This window comes from Rhinolophus sinicus, linkage group LG01 (genome assembly GCF_036562045.2).
Source record: "Rhinolophus sinicus isolate RSC01 linkage group LG01, ASM3656204v1, whole genome shotgun sequence".
NCBI classification, from domain to species: domain Eukaryota; kingdom Metazoa; phylum Chordata; class Mammalia; order Chiroptera; family Rhinolophidae; genus Rhinolophus; species Rhinolophus sinicus.
In genome coordinates this window covers 156,792,063-156,805,241 of record NC_133751.1, presented here as the reverse complement: position 1 = coordinate 156,805,241, position 13,179 = coordinate 156,792,063, and the positions used below count along the sequence as shown (strand labels likewise).

The following is a 13,179-nucleotide window of genomic DNA, read 5'->3' as shown; positions in this document are numbered from 1 at the left end:
CTCTAGTGCCACAGAACGAATGAATTACACGTGAATATACCGTGTTTCCCTGAAAATAAGACCTAGCCAGACCATCAGCTCTAATGTGTCTTTTGGAGCAAAAATTAATATAAGACCTGGTCTTATTTTGCTATAATATAAGACCGGATCTTTATAATATAATACAATAATGTAATATAATATAATATAATATAATACCCAGTCTTATGTACTATAAGACTGGGTCTTATATAAGTAATGGAGAGTCTTAAAACCAGGACAGGAATTTGAAAGTTACCCTGTAAATTAATGTAAGTGAGACAATGCTGGTTCAGAAGCAACATGAAGGCCACCCATATGCCACTATAGACAACAGTATCTACAAAGAAGAAATGATAAGCCAAGTGTCATTCAAAATTCTATTATGGAAATACTTACTAAGAAGTTCAAGCCTACAGTTTCCTTTATTCTTCAGTGTGAGCATATCTGGATTCTAGATGTAAATATTTCTTCCATTTTCATAGGAATGCTCCAGAGTCCTTTCTTTATTGTTGTGATTTTTCTTCTGGAGCTGTGGAGCTAGTAAAGGTATGCCTTATATTTTCTTTAAAGAGAGCCATATAAGCATCTGATTTATCTGCTGTTGAAGTGATTTTTTTTTGGGGGGGGAGGATGTTTCTGTATCAGATGTTATCTGGGACCATTTTTAACTGAGCTTTTACTATTTCTGGGAATCATACTATCAATTGATGCCTAAGATATGACCGTAAAACAATAAAAATTGTTTTAAATTTAACATAGAGTTCAAGGGACTGGTACACCTAGAAATGCCAACAGCTCCTACAAGGTAATCTTGTTCATATTTATGTGTCTAGGGCCTTACACATACTGTGTTTCCCCGAAAATAAGACCTAGACGGACCATCAGCTCCTAATGCATCTTTTGGAGCAAAAATTAATATAAGACCCAGTCTTACATTATAGTAAAATAAGACCGAGTCTTATATTAATTTTTGCTCCAAAAAACGCATTAGAGCTGGTGGGTCTTATTTTCGGAGCTAGGTAGCTAGGTAGGTCTTATTTTCGGAGAAACACAGTAGTCTGGCACATAGTAGGCACTTGTTAAATTAAATTTTTTGAAAAAAAAGTCTGAAAATGCGTATATCGCAAATCTAAAATATCCTAGACTTTTAAGGAAAACAGTGGGGAACCTGAACTTATTTGACCAGTCCCCAAACACTAGTGAGCATGACCTTAGCAAAAAGAGGTAATGTTAGGAAATGAAAAAGGAAAGGAAATTCTACTAACAAAAATATGGTATAAACATATGGAACATGATTTCATAAGAGTAATACTTACTCATTGTAGACATTTTCTAAAATACTGAAAAGCTTAAAAGGGGAGATAAAACTCACCTATAATTACACTTCCTAGAGTCCTAGGGTGAATCATTGTTAATATTTTGGTATATATCCTTCTAATTTTGTTTTAGTGGACAAATTGTGTGTGTCCGTGTGTGTGTGTGTGTACACTCTAATGCAATTTTTTAAAAATAACAGCTTTATTGAGATATAGTTTATATACCATAAAATTCATTTTAGAATATACAATTCAGTGATTTTTAGTATATTTACACAGTCGTGCAACCATCACCATTACCTAATGTTGATTATGTAGTAGAGGATATTTATATTTGAAGCCAAATGAGGCATGGAATAAGCAGTGGGAGAGAGAGCTGAGGACCAGCTCAGTGCCTCTGAAATAACACAGGGGTAGGCTTCCAACAGCGCTGCCTACTGACTCATAAAGACTGCCGTACTCCACTTTTAAAATTAAAGAGGGATTGCGAAGACTATTTGTTGTCAAGTCCAAGTGTTAGACTTAATTTTTTATGGCAGCTTTGGAAATAAGCTAACCAAATACTGAATCAGAAATCAAGTGCATTCAAATGTATAGAGGAAAGGCACTTGGGAGGGAAAAAAAAAGGCCTTTTTATTTTAAAAAAATACTAGAAGTCTGCTAACTACCTTTTTTTCCTTCTTTGTGATTCTTTCTCACGGCAGTCGCACTCAGCCTACAGAGCAGCCCAGTGTTGTGCCTTTGTTCACGACGTCTGTGATGACGGCTTGCCCTACCCTTTTCCAGATGGGATCCTGGATGTCATTCTCCTTGTCTTTGTGCTGTCTTCTATTCATCCCGACAGGTGAATGAAGACAAAAGGGCAACGCAAATGTGGAAAGCCCCTTTATCAGTAGTAGTTTTTAGAACTATCAAAGCAAAAAATGACAATTTTTGAATTTATTATTTAGTGAACTACAGTATGTATAATATGCAGCCTTTTAAATGAAATGTTTCCTTTCTTCAGACTTTTAGAAAGAAACTGGTCAAACTACTTCATTAGTGAGCTTTCTGTCACTGTCAGAATGAAGTGAGCATATTCTGGTAAGACACATACCTATTAAAAGTGACAGTGCTTCAAGGAAATTACAAATTCAGAACAGCCTAATAGACTCCCAAGAGGCAAATTGTACGTGGTGATCGAAAACAAACATCTCTGATTTAGCGTCTTACTGAATGTTCGTGAAGAGGTGAGCTGTGAATCTGTTTGGTTTCACACAGGTCTGTCGAGGGCTTTAAAACAATTGTTTTAAAAGAAGCCCACTAGGGAAGTACAGATTATCAAGATTTGCCAGATTAACCTTGAACCTTTATAATCTAAGGTTAGCCTAGTGTCATTATTTAAATATTTATGACTTTTAAAACTTTTTGTTCACACACAGTGTTTTAACAATAAACATAGCTGTCCTACAGAGGGGAAGCATAAAGAGATATTACCAGCAATTAAAATGATCACCTTTTTAAAAATTTTGCCACCTCATATATATTAAGGCACGTGTAGTAGCAGAGGTTGTGCCCTTTGTAAGCTTTCTTTTTTTTATCCCCCCCTTTCTTCCACCTCCTCCCTGCCCACTCCTGTTCAAACTGTTGTTTCTGTCTGGTTGTGTAGGACACAGTTCCCTGGCCTATGCTGGTATTGAGCCTTGCACTGCCTCCAGCTGAGGCAGTTGGTCACCGGTCGTCAGTTGGCTGCTCACAGCAGCTCATGGCAGCTCTTGCCAGCTGCCAGCCACTCATGGCCCTGGTGGCACACAGCAGCCGGTGGCAGCTCATGCCAACCTCCGGCAGCTCATGGCAGCCCAGCTCCAGGCACAGCCGTTGTTCACAATCTTAGCTGTAGAGGTTGCAGCTCACTGGCCCATGTGGGAATCAAACTGGCGACCTTGGCGTCAGGAGCACGGCGCTCCAACCACCTTAGCCACCGGGCTGGCCCTGTAAGCTTTCTTAAAATTAGATTTCTACTATGGTAGTAGAATCAGCTCCAGGAAAGAGCCTGTGGTAGTAGATATAGACTTGGCATTAACCACTTTTTGTTTGATGAGTGTGACCATTTCCCAAAGAATTGAGTTACCCTGTGCTTCTTTCTTTGCAATTACAAGGTCACTAGGACCTTTTACAGTTCTTTTGCTTTTCATTCAGAGATGAGCACTTTGATTACTTGTGAAAAAACAAATTAGATTTCCAAATACATCTGACTGAAACACATATTTGCACGTGGTGAGATATATCAGGTTCCATGAAGTTACTTTTTCCTCCCAGTTTCTATAACTTATTTTTTCCTGCTAATCTGTTTAGACTATTGGCATTATTCAGGTACTGGTAGAAAGATGTCATCTATGTATTTAGTTTCATAGTTAAAAGGATGAATAGTTAAAAGGATGGAGTAGGTGGATAGAGAATAAGATTTTCTATTTGACACCCATAACAGGAAATGTTTAAATTCCAAATAAGACCACAACACTATTTGAAATTAGTTTAGATAATGTATTTTCTCATGATTTGAATTGAATGTTAAAAAGAAGTGTAAGCAGATATCTGGAAGTTTGCTTTTATAGTACAGTATATTCATTCTATTTGTTTATTATAAAATAAATTCAGATGTATCATGTCAGTAGCCACTTTCTTATCTACATGGAAATGATCTAAAAATAAGGCGAATAAGTAGAAGAGGGCAAGAGTAAGTGAAAAGACAAGGCAGTCTCTTCAGGGTCACTTAGGAGGGTGGTAGTAGGTTCAACTCCAGGAAAGCTCTAGAAAAGTGGCTTCTTGCCAGCTTGGAAAATCCATGTGCAAATGAACAAGCAATTCAACTAGACCTTGAGTCTGGGGGTTCCTAGCTTAAATAGGAATAAACCATAGAAGGCTGCAAAAGAGCTGTCCTTCTTGTCATTAAAATAAAACAAAGTATAATATGTTACCACAGATCTAGGCAATCTATATCTATATCTATATATCTATATATATAAATTTCATATATATAATTTTTATTTTATTTTATTGGGGAATATTGGGGAACAGTGTGTTTCTCCAGGGCCCATCAGCTCCAAGTCGTTGTCCTTCCATCTAGTTGTGGAGGGCGCAGCTCAGCTCCAAGTCCAGTCACCGTTTTCAATCTTTAGTTGCAGGGGGCACAGCTCACCATCCCATGTGGGAATTGAACCAGCAACTTTGTTGTTGCGAGCTCGCGCTCTAACCAACTAAATCATCTGGTCGCCCGATAAATACTCATTTTTAAAATCTCTTATTTTTCTTCTTTTCTCCTTCCATCCAGAGATAGGTGAGGACAGCAGAATTGGCCCAAGTCAGGTAACGAAAAGGGGCTTCCTCCCATTCTTCTTTATGTCTCTCCCAGCCAGCCCACCCCCACCTGTAGTACATAGGAACTGGCTCTGGAACTGCATGATGAACCAAGGTGGGATGATCAAGAAAGGCAGCGCCTCATCCCGTGCCTTCACCCACAACCCAAGATGTTAAGGATTCGCAGAAGGATGTCACTATATTTTGAATTACAGTTGACGTTTGGACAACACAGGGGTTAGGGATACCAACCCCTCAGGCATTGGAAAACTTGTGTATAACTTTTGACTCCCTAAAAACTTAATTACTAATAGCCTACTATTAACTAGGAGCCTTATTGGTAACATAAACAATTAACATATTTTATGTTATATGTATTATATATTATACTATTACAATAAAGTAAGCTAGAGAAAAGAAAATATTAACAAAACATAAGGAAGAGTAAATACATTTACAGTAGTATACAGTACTATACAGTACAGTACTGTAATACACAATACAGTACTGTAATCATCTGTCATTACCTACGTCAATATTATCTTACGTGATACAAAATACTGTAGATGTTATACATATTACTAATGCTAGACATCAAAAACGAAAAGATAATGTGAAAAAATTCATATTTATTTACAGATATAACGATTCATGCATTGATAATACAGAAGCAGCGATATGATTGCTTTATGGTAGCCTAGTGTTATCAGTATGATTGCTTCACGGTCGTAAGGAAATCTCCAAAATGTTTCCACTATATTTAATGAAAAAAATCCATGTAGGGGCAACCGGTTAGCTCACCTCGGTTAGAGCGTGGTGCTCTTAACAACAAGGTTGAGGGTTTGATTCCCCACATGGGGCACTGTGAGCTGCGCCCTCCACAACTAGATTCAAACAACTACTTGACTTGGAGTTGATTGGTCCTGGAAAAGCACACTTAAAGTAAATAAAGGTTAAAAAAAAAAAAATCCATGTATAGGTGGACCCATGCAGTTCAAACCTGTGTTCTTCAAAGGTCAGCTGTGTTTGATTCTTTGTGTTTCTGCATTTTTGTTTCATGCTTGTTTCAGTAATAATTGCAGAAAGAGACTTTTCTCTATACAGAAAATATTTATCCTGAAAGTGAGTATTTTAAGATTTAGATATGGTTTTCTTTAATTGCCAAAGTCTAAGAATATAAACACAGTGTGAAAATAACCTGTAATAAAATAAACAAGGAAAAATACTTTTCTTTTTCCCTTTCATATACTTACATTCCAGTTATTTTTTAAAGAGCTTTTCATCTAATCATGTCACCTCTTTGTGTTATATTTCTCTCGTTTTCATAGTTACTTTCATTTTCTCACTATCTACTTCCTTCATAACCTAACATGATGTGGCTTTTTACCCCATTATTTCACTGAACAGTGTTTTAACTGGAAGGAATTTACAGATTATCTGATCCAAACACCTCATTTTTAAAATAAGAAAATCTCAGAAGCTTTACGTAGCATGGATAAAGCAGAGCTGGCAAGGACTTAGCACCCAGGATGCCATTTACCACACTGCCCAGAGCAAACATTGATTTTTTTACTCGGATCGTCATTCCCAATGAGCCCTAAGAATCCTTCTCAATAGAGCTCTGTAAGCATCCAGTGTCAGTCACTGGGCGTTGATATGAGATGTGAAATCTTTGCCACCTCTTACCCATAATCACCCAGAAGACTTAACCAAAAACATTAAGTCAAGAGCAATCACAAGGGGTCATACTTGATGGGAAGCCAGATGAGTAGAATAAATAATAAAAGAAAAAGTAAAGGCTTCCCAGTATTGAGTTGGGGCTTGCAGTGTGATTAGAATTTAAATAGGCAGAGAGTAAGGAGGAGAGAATTCTTTGAGAGGAAACCACATGAACAAAGGCATGGACTGCTCAGAGCCAAACTTGTAACAGTTCAGCAAAATAGATGCTTCAGATTAGGAAGTAGTGGGAAAGAAGTTGGAAAGATTAATTGAGGCCAGTTGTAGGAGATTTTAAGGGCTCAACTGAGAAATTCAGATTTTATCCTATGGATTAAAGTCATGAACATTTTTGCGCAAAGGAATGATTTGACAAAATCATCATTTGAAGCAGAATAATTCATAAATAATATGCAGAAAGAATTGACAGGGAGAATAATAAAGCATGTTAGGAAGCTATTCTACTTCCAGGCCTGAGAAGGTAGCAGTTTGTACTAAGGGAATACCTACCAATGGGAAGCAAAAGAGAGAGAAAATATCAAAGATGTTATTAAAACAACAACAACAACAACAAAATTTGATGACCAAATGGTTGTGGAGAGAATAGTGAAACAAGAGAAAAATAAAAGAGGTTAATGATATCTCTGAGTGTTACACTTTGGTGAATGATGGTAACTTTGAATTAAAGAATTCAGGAGAAAAGGAATTAGTTTTGGAGGAAAAGGTGGTCCCTGCTTAGGTATGGACAATTTGGAATGGCACTGCATATTTTTCATCTTGTAAGGAAAATGAGGCGACTCCCATTTTTTTCTGCCTTGGAATGACCTTAACTTGCTATAAACATCAGAAAATGTCTATGTGGTTGTGCAGTTAAGCTTTGACATCATACATCAAGCTCTTTGACATCATATACTATGGGCATTTGGGTGATTTAAAAAAAAAAAATGTTCTGTTAGAGTTGACGTTCAGTATTATTTTATATTAGTTTCAGGCGTACAGCACAGTGGTTAGACATTATATAATTTTTGCAGTGAACCCCCCTATTAGTCTAGAGCCCACCCGGCACTATACAGGTGTGATCAAACAATTATAGTGAATGCTGCCGCTTAGAGCCATCCAACGGAAAGGCAGAGATCTTCAATACAGGAAGCGACACGCTGAACCTTAGTAACAGTGTGTGACAAGTTTCAACTTGTTCGGTGCAGTCAGTTGGGTGTGAGCTACAGTTGAGAGAAGGTGTGTTTTAAAGTGTGCCATAAATCATGGATCACGAACAATGCATTAACGTGAAATGGGCAAATGGTTTCATCCTCCATCATGACAACACTCCGTGTCACACATCACTTCCAGTACAGCAATTTCTGTCAAAAAACATTATGGCATGTCCTCATCCACCTTCCCCAAAGTCAAAATGACCGTGAAAGGTAAACGTTTTGAATCAATTCAGAACATCGAGGCAGCCATGACAGCGCAACTAAAGACACTCACGAAAGAGGACTTCCAGAACTTCTTCAAAAAGTGGCAAGAATGATGGGATAAGTGTGTTCAAAGCAAAGGGGAGTATTTTGAGGGGGATTAATGGCAATGTGTCTTTTACTATAATACATTTTTTAAAATTAAACATTCACCGTATTTTTTTATCACACCTCATAGTTGTTGCAATATTATTAACTATATTTCCTATGCTTTTACTTCCCTGTGACTGTTTTGTTACTACAAATTTGTATTTCTTAATCCCTTTTGGGTGATTTCTTGATACTCTAGGCCTTTTGAATCTGATCATATAGGAAGTTGGTGTTCTTTTTTCTTTTATACAAAATATTTTTGTTGCCCTTATTCTTGTAGTTTAGATTTAATTGGCCTAATTGAGCCTTTTCTTATTTTATCTTTCTTATCTTTCTTATTTTATCTTTAAGAATGTTAAACTCTGATTTCTGAAATCAGAGTATCTTGCTTTGTTTCCAAAGGATGCAAGGTGTTGTAAACCGACTGTCCAAGTTACTGAAACCTGGGGGAATGCTGTTATTTCGGGACTATGGAAGATACGATAAGACACAGCTTCGTTTTAAAATGGGTAATAGTATATTCCGTTTGGAATTATTTTCGTGTGCTTTAAAGAATGCCTCGTTTATATTTCATGTCAAGTTTTTTGGGGATTTGTTTGTATATGTGTTTGTTTTAAGGAATACTAAGTTTGTCTTCTCATAATTTTTTTTTTTTTCAGGGCATTGTTTATCTGAAAATTTTTATGTTCGAGGAGATGGTACCAGAGCATATTTCTTTACAAAAGGTATGCTTATCTATTAGAGGAAATAATTAGCTGTAAAAACTGTCTTTGGTTATTGTTCACAGAGAGAAAACTCAAAACTCTAAATATGAGGCTTCAATTGTTGATTAAACATTGGATGTCTTCACACTTTGGTAACTGTAATATTCTGCATAAAAGCTTGAAAATGCCCTTTTGCCTTCTGATCTTTTTCCATTTGAAACTGCTTTAAATAATCACTTGTTCCGTTGTTAACCCAAATGAAGGTGTTGTTTGTTCCATTTTGGAGGTATTGTTAATCCACATATGAAAAAATTGATGCTTTGCCCCAACCAAGGGAGAATTATAATTTTAAGAATCCCTAGAAAATCTCTTACCAATTTCTCATTTTTAAAAAGTATTTAAAATGAAACCTGCATTAAGGATTTTCCCCAAACTTACAATGTGAGTGCTATTATAATGTGCCATTTGCGGTCTCTGCAAACCAACAAAAACTCAAATGGGGCATCTTTCAAAATATTGAAAGCTATATAACCAATCGTGTTGTATATCTGATTGTGCTTGTTGTGTTAACCTGTTTATACTTGGTGCATCTGTGTGAAGTAGAAGAAACCTACTTAGTTTCACATGTTTCCTTCACCAATTTGTACTAGAGAGTATTTCTTACTGTAAATGAAATTTAGATGGTCAATCATTCCATTTAATGTTCTGTGTTCCTGAATGTCTCCCCTCTCTTTAGTCATTTGTCAAACATTTGATGGCCATTTTTGTCCCACAGGGGAAGTCCACAATATGTTCTGCAAGGCTGGGTTAGACGAGAAGCAAAATCTGGTTGATCGTCGCTTACAAGTTAATAGGAAAAAACAAGTGAAAATGCACCGGGTGTGGGTTCAAGGCAAATTCCAGAAACCATTACACTTGACTCAAAAAAGCTCCAACTTGCTATTTTCTCTCTCATAGCTGAACTGTGTACCATGTTAAGGTACAAATGAGAGGACCATGCTGTTCAAAGATTTCTATAAATATTTCATTTCTAAAAAGACAATCAGAAGAACAGAAGAAAATTTATATGTTCTGGTGTTTATCATAGGTGAGCTCCTTTGTGTATTTTAAGCACATGCAAGTGATTTGAACGAGTGCACCATATGCTGTGTTTTCAAAACTTAATATGATCAAGCTTGTTTGGGTTTATTACGTCTAACCTTTCTGTTTGTTCTTTGAATTTTGTAAGTATTCAATTAAATTACTGACAAATCAGATTCTGAGAAATGGTAATTGGTCATTTTTTAGAAGTGGGGAAAATCATCTACTCTACTTATATATTAGTCAAACACAATTTAACTCCCCTCCAGTGTTATCATAGAAAAATCACAATCCTAAGACAAAGGTATATTGTTTTTGTTTTGTTGTCTGTTTTCCCCAACACTTTTTTTTTTTTTAATTCAGAGACTAAAGTCTGAAATAGAATTTTAGTTTTTCTTTCCTTTTCTAAAATTGGGGAAGTATAACCCATGCTAACATTATTTTCATACTATTTGGTGTACAAATTGTTAAAAGCTCTCTTTAAGATAACTGTTATACCCAAGAAAATTCTTAAATTGTAGCCATTAAAAATGTATTTACCACTTTGCCTCAAAAGGATATAATTTGACTTGCAAATTGCAGTTTGCACTTAGAATGGAGTTTTTTGGTGTTTTGTTTCGTTGATTTTTTTTCTTTTTTTCTTTTTTTTTGCACTTAGAATGGCGTTTCTAAGATTGGTCTTTCATTTGTTACACAACATTTACTGAATATTTACATTTGCTGAATTACGTGGAATAATACAATAAGTAAAGACCCAGCCCTGTCTTCAGAGAGCATAAATAGTATCTAGCTGGCAAAGTAAAATGTGTACCTCCCAAGCCTATAAATCAAAATTTAAGATAATATATGAACAAGTACTCAAATAGGGATCTTATCATCTAGCAGACTTTGATTATGGGCCACAGAAATCTGGAAGAAATGGACACTCTTTTGAAAGGACCACCATCAGAATAGTTTAATTTGTACTGATTTTCCTTTTTGAATTCACTTAAAATTCCATTTCCTGGAAGAATGTGATTGGTCATGGATTATCTCTTCCAGGCTTGGGCAGGGCAGCTCAACTGATGGCACGACCAGTATGCATGGAATGGAGGAAAGTTCCGCAAAGGAAAATCATGACACTGTTACCAAAAGGGGGAGGGGGAGGGAGATGCTGCCCAGTCACAAACATGTCACATAGTGGTGGTCGCAGTAGTTCTGGTGGTTCCGGAGAGAGAGAAAGATCGCTGTGGGAAGTAAGGGGGGAGAATCAGGGTTCTGGGAGGAGGTGGGTCTCAGGCTAGTCCTTGAACGTACACTCTCAGACGATGGTGAGAAAACAAGTGTGTTTAGTGTGGGACATTTATGATAAGGAATAGTGCAGAAAAGATAGCGAGGGGGTCAGCTTATAGACAGAATTGAATAGAGAGCACATTGGATTCTAGTCTCTGGACTGGAGCTATCTAACATTTGTTTGTTTCTGTTTTATCCTGGTCATGGTACGTTATAAATGAATTGAGAGAGACTGACTGAGGATTCATCTATAGAGCGGAATACAGTGAGGTCAGAGATCAGAGGCAAGGAAGACCACAGAAAGCTTTTTGCACATACTTGCCTTGGGAGTAAGTCTTCAGAAGTAGTACCATATCAAGGTTTGTTTAAACACGCATCAGTCAGTAAATGTAAAAGTTAACATTTGCCTAAGACTCTTAACTCAGTTGTGTTTCATAATTAAAGTGTACATTTAAAAGCCAAACTAGTAATGGAAGTATTACATACAAGGGCAGTTAAATAAGTTAATGTTGCTATGGGAACCCCAGCAGATCTTCTTGTGTTTCAATTTAAAAATCATGGCCCAAGGTGGTTTTAAAAACAACAGAAGGTAAAATTATTCTCACATTCTCACACATGTAAATTGTACTGTCTCTCTTAGTCTTAAATAGCAAATTCAAGACAGCCTCTTGACTGGCACAGTAAAATTCAGCTTCGTATCTTTCTATAGTGTATTACAGCATATAGTTAACCTTTAGAAACTTCAAAAATACATCAACCAAATTTGGTCTGTGAGACACAAACTGGGCTCTTTTGAGCTCTGTGTAGCATAGACCTCCTATTCTACTTGACTGCTCAGTAGGGCCGTTTCTACCTGTCTTAAGCTTGTATGTCTTCCTCTTGCTCACCCTATCTGAGTTAACCCTCTACTTTGAGTTTGCTGTTGATTTGGGGCTGAAGAAACAAAGAGACCTGATTTAGAATATTGCCTGTAGATATTAAGAAATCATGAAGTGTTGCAAATGTATCTGCTTGGGTATTAGCTTAAAATATTTGATAACTGCATGAAATTCTAATTTTCCGCTTATGTCCATAAAGCTAAGGCTAGTGAGTTAGGCAGAGTTTGATATTTAACATGTTCATCTTCTGAAGGAGCTGAATTTCAAAAGGACCATTTTCTTTCTAACAGAAAAAGATTTGTTCTTTCATCTTCTTATAATACAGAAACAATGAAATATGCCATATTAAAAATGTACCCTTCACTTTTCTCCATTTCTAAAAATTCACTTTTGAGCATTTTCCAAATGTAAAAATTCTCACACACGAAGAACTGTTTGAGACGGTTGTGAGAAAGCCAAGGTAACAGTTTCTATTTTTAAGTTTGTCATTCAGTGTGACACATTTTCATATTGAAACACCCAGTTAATGTTGACTTCTGAGAACTTATTTGCTTTGTTTGTCTCAGTTCCATATGCTTTATCGCTAAATTATGAACACATCAAGGTTTCTACCATTATGCAATCTAAATCATTGCTGTACTCTAGTTTACACATGAAAATTCCTCCCTATGCAAAGAGCTGCCCTCCTGGACATCTGAACTATTTAGACTGTTAAACTTCAGATAAGTTAAATTCTTGCCCCCAGACTCCTAGCTGTATTCCTATGTTGTTTTTTGGGTTTTTTTTTAACTCATCAGAACCAAATGCTGAAGCCTGGATATATCACACATTGTCTCTTCTAATTGGTTTTAATGTTTATTATGCTCCTGACAAGTGCAGATAACTTCACATTTGCATCACTAACAGACCTCTTTCAGAACCTCTGCTCCGTCTGTTTCCTGCCTCTATTAGTCATCAGTAGACATGTTGGCTTGGGTATTTTCCCCCACTTGTCAAAGTACACTGTAAATGCTAAAGCACTGAATACATGTAAGGTATTGTTATTAATAACAGCATTTACAGTTTACAGTCTACAAGGCAGCATACAGAGTACTCCAGCAACAGAAACGTTTTCAATGGTTTTATGAGATCTTGTGAGAAAGACAGTAAGATGCTTGGGAGAAGTATTGTCTCAGAGTCAGACAGGAAGCATGGGTCCTAGTTCCTATTGGACCACTTAGCTACCCTTAATTTAGCTCTGAGTTCCAAATTTTTTATGTACTACACTTTTATTTACTTCATTATTACTTCA

The 13,179-nt window shown here is 36.5% G+C and overlaps 1 protein-coding gene across 8 annotated transcripts in view; it reads left to right on the top strand.

Annotated features, from left to right (window-relative positions):
* METTL8 (methyltransferase 8, tRNA N3-cytidine) overlaps positions 1-9,914 on the top strand; it is a 71,152-nt gene extending 61,238 nt beyond the window's left edge. For 7 of the 8 annotated variants that reach the window (XM_074337939.1, XM_019727416.2, XM_019727414.2 and 4 more), the window contains 5 exons: positions 504-567; positions 2,042-2,181; positions 8,357-8,463; positions 8,614-8,679; positions 9,434-9,914. In XM_074337939.1, coding sequence (XP_074194040.1) covers positions 504-567; positions 2,042-2,181; positions 8,357-8,463; positions 8,614-8,679; positions 9,434-9,615 — 559 coding nt within the window. In that variant the 3' untranslated portion in view covers positions 9,616-9,914. The other variant, XM_074337946.1, reaches the window with a different exon arrangement.
* The last annotated feature ends 3,265 nt before the right edge of the window (positions 9,915-13,179 follow it).